Here is an 11,964-nt window from a genome sequence, read left to right on the forward strand (position 1 = left end):
TAGCAGAATCATAAAGCAGACAAAGTTCATACAATAAAGACGTGTCTGGAAATGCACTGGAAGTGAATTTCGGTTAAATATATATAAACCAAAGACTGAAAGAAATTCAATTGGGTATTACTGTTGTGTCATCACCAAGACGTTCCTCTGAGCCAGATCCATTATGAAGCTTTTGTGAATGTTCAGCTTGTTGTGCCTCCTGCACCAAGAGAGATTTTTATTAAAAGAACTGGAGAATCAAATCAATCACTGTCAGCAAGGGAAAATTGCTCATATGTGATTCTACATATTACATATACTGTAGTTGGCAGATAGTGTACATGACTGGGAACAAGTGAAAAAAGATTTGGTTGTTATTTGGCCTAGTTGTTAAAGGGTTAGTTAACCCAAGAATTATGTCATTATTTACTCACCCTCATGTCTTTTCCAAACCTGTAAGATTTTTCTTCATCTTCGTAACAAAAATTAAGATCTTTTCTATTAAATCTGAGAGATTTCTGTCGCTCCATAGACAGCTAAGCAACTACCACTTTGACGCTTCAGCTTCTTGCGTAAAATCTCGTAACACAAGATTGATCCTCATTGGTTATTGCAGAAGCTCTAACATGCTGTGTAACATGAGAATGAACCTCATTGGTTGTTGTAGAAGCTCAAACGTGCTGCGTAATACGAGAATGAACCTCATTGGTTCTTGCAGAAGTCAAACATGATGCGTAATACGAGAATGAACCTCATTGGTTCTTGCAGAAGTCAAACATGATGCGTAACACGAGAATGAACCTCATTGGTTCTTGCAGAAGTAAAACATGATGCGTAACACGAGAATGAACCTCATTGGTTCTTGCAGAAGATCAAACGTGCTGCGTAACACGAGAATGAACCTCATTGGTTCTTGCAGAAGTAAAACATGATGCGTAACACGAGAATGAACCTCATTGGTTCTTGCAGAAGATCAAACATGATGCGTAACACGAGAATGAACCTCATTGGTTCTTGCAGAAGATCAAACATGATGCGTAATACGAGAATGAACCTCATTGGTTCTTGCAGAAGTCAAACATGATGCGTAACACGAGAATGAACCTCATTGGTTCTTGCAGAAGTAAAACATGATGCGTAACACGAGAATGAACCTCATTGGTTATTGCAGAAGATCAAACATGATGCGTAATACGAGAATGAACCTCATTGGTTCTTGCAGAAGTCAAACATGATGCGTAACACGAGAATGAACCTCATTGGTTCTTGCAGAAGTAAAACATGATGCGTAACACGAGAATGAACCTCATTGGTTCTTGCAGAAGTCAAACATGATGCGTAATACGAGAATGAACCTCATTGGTTCTTGCAGAAGTCAAACATGATGCGTAACACGAGAATGAACCTCATTGGTTCTTGCAGAAGTCAAACATGATGCGTAACATGAGAATGAACCTCATTGGTTCTTGCAGAAGTAAAACATGATGCGTAACACGAGAATGAACCTCATTGGTTCTTGCAGAAGATCAAACGTGCTGCGTAACAAGAGAATGAACCTCATTGGTTCTTGCAGATCAATGCTTGAGCTTCCGTTTACCACAACTGATGTGTAAGTTGATGAATGTTTATATGTGAATAAAAGCCTAAATTCAATATATTCATGTCTCTTCAGAAAATTTGGAATGAACCACTCAATTAATTGGATTAGTTTTACGATCTCTTTATGAACTTTTTGTTGCTTTCAACGGATGGACAGAAAGCTCTCAGATTGCATCAAAAATATCTTAATTTATGTTACGAAGGTGAACGCACGCAAGTCTTACGGGGTTGGAACAACATGAGGGTGAGTAATAATGACAGAATTTTCATTTTTAGGTGAACTAACCCTTTTTACTGGTATCACTTTAAGATATTGCAGTCTCGAGACCAATTCACACTGCACCGACAGATGCAGACCAACGCCGACAGTCACCAGTTTACAGTATGTCATTTCTCAGTCATTTCAAGACCGAAAAACGGCAATTCAACATGTTCAATCAATGAGAGCCAACGCACTGATTCAACAAAACCCGTCTGATGCTGTCTGTCGGTACTATAAAAATTGTCCTTAAGATGGTTTTCTATCATTCAAGAAAAGGAAGCACACAGAAAGAAACAAAAAAACAACAACCTTAGATCCTGGTGGAGGTGTCAGACCCAAAAATTCATAGACTGTGTTGTCCTCTTTGGCATCAAAGAATGTGTCGTAGTCCTGCAATTTAGGATAGGAAACCATCATTAGCATTTTAAAGCAAATAATTTAGCAATTAATGTGTAATTTCTGATGGAATTCAAAAGGAGCGCTCAAGCAGAGGGTCCAGACTGTTTTTTGTAGTGAATGTAGTCGAAGTAAGTTGTCCATATGACTTATGCACTTGATTTTAAATATCATGAAGCCATACAGTAACTTTTAGAGAAGAACGGATAAAATTTTTTTTTTTTTTTTTTTTAACTGTACAGTTCTTTTGAATACGTTTTTGAGGGGTTTCTCCTGCCTGTCTTATAAAGTGTATTTTACATCTCTTAACCTGGATAAAAGACTTGTGAAAACGTTTACTCATCACTTGACCCAAATTGTAAACTTTTATTCGGGCAGTTTTATAGGAGCCTCTGTTGTAGCAGGTTCTTACCCCACAATACATCTCCTCATTGAAAATCTGTGGAGGAAGAGGAATTCCACTGGTGGGCTTCTTTTCTCCAGGGACATTTTCCCTCATCCACAGCCGATTGTCCTCATTTGAAGCAATGTCAAGCTGTGCGTAATCGATTTTAAGTGCCTCAAGAAACCCGACAACATCTTGTTGTTTCTTTTTGATCTGTGGTATAGATAATAGCAGATTATTGATGTGAATCCCAATACACTTAAAAAAAACCCATTCAAATTCTTCCAAATTCAAAACATATACATCACACATCCAGATAATGATGTCAGATGATACAAATGTTTCTTTGACATAAACCATAATACATTTTTGAAAAAACACAGAATTTTTAAGGATTTTAATATTAAGGAATATTAAGGATTATAAATTTAGGCTATAGGATGGCATTTGCCAAAACAGGCTTTATGCCGAGCGTCACATGAAAACAGGACAACTGTCTCATTGCATCCTAATTGTCAGAGAAAGTGTTAATAATGTGTTATGACAGGACAAACTGATGCCGATATCTATGGACTTAAAAGGTAATCGGCTTACCTATCTATTTCTTTTAATTGTTAGTTTTTTATTCAGTTTAAATATTAAAATATTAGTGAGAAGAAAAAAAAAATCGATACCAATCTGCATATGTGATGGACATCGGTTAAGCTTATCTTTGCTCGCTCCTTTGAAGGTATCTTGAGTAAAACGGCTTTATATTTAAAGTCTCCTTTTGGTGAAAATCAAGTTTTTAATGTTGTTTATATGTTTATGTGGTTTTTTTAATATGCTTTAAGACAAGCCATGTGTAAATTCATAAGTCAACACCATTGCTGAGTATTTTCTCCTTAAAACTGCAGTGAACCAAAGACAGTCTCAAAAACACAGTTTGAAATCGCTGGTGTTTCTGACGTCACAAACTACCTTGTAACCAATCAGATCAACGTGTGATCGTCAACGAGTGGATCTCTGAGCTGAGTGAGTGAGTGGAGGCGGGGCTCATTTGCATATTCATAGAAACCGCGTATACTAAATGAGGCAAGAGTGTAGAGTTACATTCAAGCTGTTTTTAGAAACAAAATTCAAGGAAAAAACGTTAATATCATTTTGGTGATCAAAGATGAGATTTAAGGGATACAATTATTGACTACAGGGGGACTTTAACAAAGCACATACAAAAGACTTGAACCGGAAGTGACACGACCTGTTTTACAAAACCCCCATTTTCAGAGTGACCAACACACACACACACACACACACGCACGCACGCACGCACACACACACACACACACACACAATACTGTATTTTCAGAGTAGTTACCCTATGTTTAATGTGTTTGTTCTATATTTTTTTCCAATTTGTTTACTCAATTAAAATGCATGGACCTGTAACACTTTTTAGGGGATGGGTGTAACACATTATGCTTAAACAAATGTTGTTGTTTTTTTTAACCTATTTTATTTATTTATTGCTATCCATCTCAAACTTCTGTCTGCAGCAAATGAAAGTCTAAACTGTAGGGAGTTTATTACTGCAAAATATGAATTAAATTCATATTTAGGTTTTTGAAATTTATAATGTTAGTACACAGATCTTATTCTGGTCTATGTGCGAAAATATCAATATGTAGGGCCAGTTGCAAAAACACACTATGTTAAGACTGTGTCTTATGAACAAGCCAGACCAACTAGCAGTTAGTCATTGAAATCAGTCTTAATTTTCTAATACAATCAAATTCGACCAATCTACAATGCAGGGTTGCCAAGTCCACAGGTTTTCCGAAGATAATTGAGCTATACTTTAAACTGTAGCCACAGGATGATTTTTGCCCCCTGCTGGTTAAAGGCTTGACATATCTCATGGATTATATTTGACTGAAATCCCTGAATTAAAATATTTTATATTCTACCAATGATAAAACTGTGCCAGTGTATAGGTTTTGTGAAGTGGTATGGAGCCTTTGAGTTGTGTTTATGATCACTAAGATATATCTTCAATTTGCATAACAGTGACTGTAAAATATGCATTTTAGCTATTGGAATGGCATTATGAGTTTTGATATATGGGATATGGTCACTATACTTATGAGCTATTTTAACTGGCCATTGGGATAGTTTTGTTACGCAGATCTGGCAACTTAAAGCTACACTGTGTAACTTTTTTAGTTTATTCTTAGCTAAAAACACTAAGTTCTTTCAAAAATATATGTGCTCATTAATGTATATTTACTTCGTTCAAGTAATAAAGTATTCTCGTGAGTGTATAATATGCCATTGAAAATACATACGGGTGGGGGGGTTCTAATGTCGGTCGCCATGTTGCCCCTCCATCTTGAAAGTACATTAGCCAAAGAGGGACATACGGTTAATTCAAGCTTCACCTTTCACTCATGGACGAGGTCGAACTGGAAGCCATGCTAATCTTGGACTACATTGGCCACCGTAGGAGTTAAAACGAAATCGGAATTGAGAGGAACAGAAACTAATATTCACTGGATGGTCATATACCTTTTCACCGCTAGATGGGGGTAAAAATCACACAGTGTAGCTTTAAAAAAAAGTTATTACCTGTCTTACAGAAAATAATTAAATGACTAACTGTCAAGACAAGCAGTTCATACAATCAATCAATATTTTTTTTAAAAAGCAAAAATTGTTATCGGTCTACCCTAAATATTTTGAATGATGACCACAAATGCAAAATGTAGCTCTTTTTTTCTAGGTGTTTTACAACAATGTATTATGGTGCGTTCAAGTCAGGTTGTTAAGATCGTATTTACGAGTTGAACGCACATAAATAGGAGATGAATCTCTGGATTTTCTTTAAGCCCCGATCTTTACAAGTTGGGGACGCGTCAGTGAACAACATGGCGGAATACCACAATACTTAAAGCTACAATATGTACTTTTTTTGCCGCTAGGGGTCGCTAACCTCTTACAATAACAAAGGCGTAGATTATGATGCAGTGATAAGCGGAATCATGTAACTTGTCGTCATGCCGATGGATCTAATAATGTTTATGGATGAGTGAATACATTAATGTTTTTAACATGACTGTGGTATGAAGTGAAGCAGGGCGCGACTGCTAATGAGAGACAGATATCAGCGTACACACACGCGAGTGCCGCGGATATAAAGGAATGAGGACATTAATTCTACTGAACTACACACAAGTGCTAATTACTACTCACACAGGTCAGTTTATTTGACAAATTAAACTTGTGAGGTAACGCAGCGCTGTTTCACTTGGTCTAACGTTACACTATCATACTAAACTGCATTTGAGTGTGTTGAAAGTTATAATGTTATTCTATGTGACTAGCAGTAAGCTAGATCAACATTAGAATAACATACTGATCATATTCTAATTCTTTCATCATGTTGAGCTAGCCTATATAACATTGATTCGTTTTATGTACATTTGCTCACCTATCTAATAAAGTACATGCAAGAGTGTCAAGTCGAAGTTTTTCACGGACCTGGAGCTCTCGGTATCTCGAAAACGCCACGCCCATATTGATCCACGTTATATTTCTCCTTTTGTCCCAAAGTCTGCTTGCCATGGTCCATAATGTTTGAACGAAACAACAACAGCATGAGCTAGATGTAACGCACTACGCAGTTGTCCACATTCGTTGCCATGGTTACTATGGCAGTACAAGCGGAAACCAGGGATAACGCGGATATTCGTCATTGACAGGCGACAAGTGACAGGGACAGGCACTATTTAAAATTGTGAATCTCTCTGAATTTACAAATTCTTGGAAACATTTAGGATAATGTAAGTACACAATTGAAAGATTTGGAAAGATTGGAAAGATTTTGGATATTTTGATACATAATTCTTACATATTGTACCTTTAAAGGTGCAGTATGTAAGATTGACTGCTAGTGGCTGAACTGGGTACTGCAGTACAAATTCCAAATTCCAAATATTGGAGAGAGTTGTTTCCTTCGCCCCCTCCTCATCAGACTCGACACTAACTGTGTGTTCACACCGCCGCCGGCGAGAGCGGCAAAATTCGCTCTCGCAACCCTGCCAGCGACGCCGTGCAAAGATTCGTGGACGCTCTGATGCTCTGACGTAGATCGAATGCTTGGTCTTTTTTAAAACTTCATTTAAAGGGGCCGCAAAGCAAACAAGCATGTCGATCATTATTTTTGCAGAAAATTGATAGATGGAAAGAACTTAACAATGATAGTGACATGTTTGCTAACGAAACACAGTACAGTAACGCTAGTTACCAGATTGAGGACACGTAACAAGAACAAGCAAATGACAATGAAAGCCGAGGAGAATTACACACTATAAATTGATGAGTTGATTTATTGATTTATGATGAGTTAATATCGCGTTTTAATATGCTCCCGTCCATAGATATTTTTAGATGGCTTTTTAGGTCAGGTAGAGTCTGCAATCTCTGACTCAGTTTGTTCGCTGGCTTCCATGGATGCAATGTTTTCCGCCAACTGGCAACCTGTGGCGAAAGACTATTGGGTAAAAATTGGCAACCTGCGGTATTGCACAGACCAAAACAAAAACATATATTTCTACACGAAACGCACATTTCAAAGTAAAATACTTTGTTTTTCAGAGAACCGGGTATGTGAACTTAGCATATTTCCTAAATATGTTGTATTTTTATGCTTTAGTACAGTCAAAAAATTACAAACAGGACCTTAAAAGGTATTTAGCAGTGATATAGTCAGGCTTTTCTATTTACAGCGAAGTAAGCTAATTGCCTAATATAGCATTATAATAACAATATAATATTATGTAACGAAAGTATACAGTTCATAAATGAATTAAAAACATAACAAAAGCAAAACACACCTGATGCACATTCCTTGTTCTTCATTTTCTAGAAGTAGAGTTTAAAAACCTTGCTGTATTTTTGTGCAATTAATGAAGAGAAAGTACAACGCCATCTTACTCCGACGAAAGTGACTAAAACACCTGCCGTCGTAAACACGACTTCCCACCTCGTAAATACAACTTCCCAGGAGGGCTTGAACATTAGGTTAGGTTGTAACAACACTCCCTCATTAGACATGGACGATAATTTACACGGTTAGATTGTAAACCCTAACAAGTTAAAACATAACTGTAAAGTACGCTACATTTTTTGTAAGTGATAAAGTTAAGAGATTAGATAATTAGTAGCTACTGTTAAGCTATATCTTTAAAAACACTTAAATCAATAAATAAACACGTCCTGCTGAGTAACTTAAATCAGTTCTGGAAGTTTCATGTTTAAAGGAATTGCATGCTGCTTTCTGGAATGTGATCTCATAGATATTTAAGGAAACTGGCGGAGCTGCATCGGTTATTAGGTCACTCAGGATTATTTAAACATGCTTGAGTCAAAACATTGTTTAGGCTTTAAAATACATGCGCTTATTATTGCAAATACGCTTTTAGTCTATCGATTGATTCATTCCGCAATCTGCATTAAACACAATCGAACTCAAAGCGCTTCGGCTCATCGACCTGTTGAATGACTGAACAATAACACACTTGCTGTACGGTTTCTTACCGCCGTCGATCCCGAGGAGGATGCCAGGAAGACTTTAATGACCATTTTGTAGAAGTGCGAGGTTAAATGATCAGGGAAAAGTGTTTAAAGATACAGAGATCCTCCCCCCTTCGGCTGGTAAGCACCGCGCTTCAGTCTCAGTCTGGACTCTGGTGTCTATTTCTGTCCGCAGAGCATCATTGGCGCGTTTGTCCCGGTTGGTCCCAGTGCTGTCTGAGTGATTGGCGATTTCAGCTGTCTGTCCACATCAGGAGCTGCTAAAGTTAGTGTAACGACCTGCATATATGGACAGAGATGCTGTTTCTCTAGAAACGTGCAATTTGCATTGACAACAAAAAGTGTTGTGAATTGTATATAGGCCTACATGTTTTTGTTGTTGCCTGCTGGCAACTCGGGGGCTTTAGAGTTGGTAGCCTACTATTTTAAAACTGCTAATCATCACTGTTAATAATGCTTTTATTATATCATTTTCCAAATTAAAAATTCAAACTGGAAAGTTACCACATTCACATAGGGGCAGGATTGTTGTCGAGGGAATCAAGTGCATTTTGTCTTGGCCCCGGGCCCTGTGATGAGGGGGGTCCTATGAGGTCTTGTAAAGTAAAGTCTCATCTGGGAAGAGAGACCCTTACCCATTAAAGTTTTGTCCTGGGCTCTGTCGTGCAGGATCAGAACATCACAGACGCTTGAGGATGAGTGCTTTTGACTGGAATACAAGAAACTAGCAATGCTCTTCTATAATGACCCAGAACACCCTAACAAAACTCAGCTAACAACTCCCCAGAAAACATCCATAGCCAATAGTTAAGTAAATAAGCTGGGAAATATCATGATAGCAAGTTTTGCATTAAAAAAAACTGCTCTATTTTTTCCTTCAGTTTTATTGCATATCCTGTCACTCTCCAACACTTAGGAAAGTTTCTTGTAGGCAAACAGAAGTATATAGTGTGCCTTTACGCAGAAATTTTATCATGCATACCCCAAATTTTTTTTTTTTCTGCAAATGTTAATTTAAGAGCTGTATTGGTCCATTAAGTTGCAAAGGTTGATTTAAGCCATCCAATAAAATAACCATAATAAATTACAGAAGCTGTAACCGTATGTAACAGTTAATATAAGAATATACAACTGTTGCATGAGTAAGTTAAATTCACAAGCTTTATTTAGTGATTTATCTTGCAATTATTTGCAAATGATCTACAGCTGGGAATCTGGAGGATCTGGAGAGATTCTGTATGGAGGAATGAATGGTCAGGTGTTCTCTAAACTCATCAGGCATTATGATAAGACTCAGAGCTTAATAAAAGGGTGCCAATAATTGAGGCCAACGTGTTTTTGAGAAAAACATTTATCTCATAATTTTACCAAACACACACTTTCAATTATTTTACTGTGAATTTTTTAAATATAAGATCAAACAGATTAACATATTTATTTTTACAGCCATTTTTGATCATATTTACCAGGAGTGCCAATAATTCTGACCACAAATATTAACTATCGTAATTAGCAAGCTATAGCTAACGATATATATCTAACGTTAATCAAGTAATTAAATATAGTGTAAATGTACATATGCATCATCTTTAATGTGCACCATAAAGTTGCTTATGTTATATCAATCGCTGAAATGAAATAATGTCACATTAGATAATGTTAGAAAATTAAAAACAAATAGTAAGAAAAGTGCATAAAAGAAATTATCTTTCTGTAATGTTATTGTCCCTTAAAAAAGGGAAATGTGTATGAGGAGGAGATGGTTATGATATTGGATGAGACCTGCAGGGATGCACAATTCAATATTTATTCCTCAGGGTCAAGTATTTCTAAAGTTCTGCCTTTAAGAGTAGGTTTAAATTACTCTCAGAAGCAGAATTGTTTTTGAGTAAGTTTAAACTAACCACTGGGGTTCCTCAGGGTTCGCTGCTTGGACCTTTCCTCTTCTTGATCTACACAACATTGCTTAACATTTAAACACATAAAACATCATCAAACTAACTAAATGAATTTTGTTGAAGTCAACAATAAATTGACTTTTTTTTTTACTTGGGCTAATGCACATTCCTGGTCTTATTGTGATTGATTCATTGATTCATTTTACTGCAATAATTTCGGTAATGCTTTACAATAAGGGTCATTAGTTAACATTAGTTAATGTATTAACTAACATGAACTAACAATGAGCAATACATTTGTTACTGTATTTATTAATCTTTGTTAATTTTAGTTAATAAAAATCCAGCTGTTCATTGTTTTTTCATGTTAGTTAGTGCAGTAACTAATGTTAAGAAATACAGCCTTTGATTTTAATAAATGCTGAAGAAGTATGGTAGTAAACTAATGTTAATAATGAACCTTATTGTTGCTCTTCCTGATGCTGATGTCACTAAGACCTCACAAACAGCTATTGAAGCATTATTTTATCAATCTTGCATTTGGTTGCATTCTTGCATATTTGTGTAATGCCCTCTTTTCATGATCCAATCAATGGATAAAATAAGATACCCATTTAACAAAATTGAACCTATTTACTTTCTTAATGCATGTTCTTGGCCTTCATCAGAACACATTATCTCAAAGAATGTCTTTGAATATTAACTTTTTATCAACATTTAATAACACTGTGCTTTCATGTTTTTCTTGTTAGACAGACCAGTGAAGGGTTGAGACATGGAGACATAACTGAAGATATGACAACGGGATACGGGAATGTAACAAGGCAGCCCAGACTCAAACCTGTGTCCGCATAATGTCCTTGTGTGCACAAATAATGTGCAGTTCTTACATTCTTTATTCTTAAAAAACGTGGTTCAAAACATTTTTTATTCTACGTTTTCTGAAAGTATTTGGTAAATAACAGCTATTCATTGACATTTTGAGCGTCAGTGACACAGAACAAGGCACAGCAGAATCTAAAAACAGCTACTTACTGTACATTTAGTTCTTAATCTTTTTTTTATTCAAAATGATGAGATAAAACGTGTATTTTACAAAAGTATAACCCCGTGTTTTGTGTGAAGTGCACAAGGACTGTATACGTACAGCAAACGGATCATGTGTAAAATGGGTGTAACAATGACTTTTTTTTTATCATATTATTACATTATACAAACAAACCAAATACAGGTTTTTGAACAATTTGATATCTGGATGTCTGCATTGATTACTCAAAACACACAAAGAGTTTTAATTTTCAAAAGGTTATTGAAGACAGTGATCATTGAGCAGGCTGGACGAAGTAAGTGAACCTCTCGATTACTAATTCTAGAATACAATTAAGTCAATTAAGGAGGCACGATTGGAAGTATGAGTTGCACAGGTGCCACACAAAGACTGACAAATCTGTTCTTCTGAAGAAAGATTGCATGGCGTGAACCATGCCTCGTTCCCAAAGCTTAAAAACACATTACAGAGATACACAAAACTTGAAAAGGCTGCTAAGTTTTTGCTAAAGGTGATCGTACAATATGATTTAGATAAAGTCATTGTAACACCCGTTTCACACATGGTCCATTTGCTGTACGTTCATGAATTCAGGAATGAAACAGGCAATCCTGAAAGAGGGGAGTCCCAAGGACAACTAAGACCTCCTCAAACTCTACACACTGTGAAAGTCTAGAAAAAAGAAGGAAACACTGAACAAGAATAGTGTTCATGAATGAATAACACGGAGCAAATCACTGTTGCCAAAAACTAAAACATTGAAGCATTTGTCTAAGATCATATGGATGTGCCACAAAGCTTCTAGGAAAATGTTCTGTGGACAATT

At 36.4% G+C, this 11,964-nt stretch overlaps 1 protein-coding gene across 15 annotated transcripts in view; it reads right to left on the reverse strand.

Moving 5' to 3' along the window:
- The window catches only part of sh3bgr (SH3 domain binding glutamate-rich protein), a 29,735-nt gene extending 21,265 nt beyond the window's left edge, over positions 1–8,470 (reverse strand). For 2 of the 15 annotated variants that reach the window (XM_077207624.1, XM_077207623.1), the window contains exons 1-4: positions 8,196–8,468; positions 2,649–2,834; positions 2,150–2,230; positions 122–199 (exon numbers count right to left, since the gene is read on the reverse strand). In XM_077207624.1, the coding sequence (XP_077063739.1) occupies positions 122–199; positions 2,150–2,230; positions 2,649–2,834; positions 8,196–8,240 (390 nt within the window). In that variant the 5' untranslated portion in view covers positions 8,241–8,468. Of the gene's footprint in view, positions 1–121; positions 200–2,149; positions 2,231–2,648; positions 2,835–8,195 lie in introns of all 15 variants that reach the window. The other 13 variants (XM_077207622.1, XM_077207625.1, XM_077207626.1 and 10 more) reach the window with 13 other exon arrangements.
- Between the last annotated feature and the right edge of the window lie 3,494 nt (positions 8,471–11,964).

This window comes from Siphateles boraxobius, unplaced genomic scaffold (assembly GCF_051911475.1).
Source record: "Siphateles boraxobius isolate OS27281-9 unplaced genomic scaffold, OSU_SipBor_1 6, whole genome shotgun sequence".
NCBI classification, from domain to species: Eukaryota; Metazoa; Chordata; class Actinopteri; order Cypriniformes; family Leuciscidae; genus Siphateles; species Siphateles boraxobius.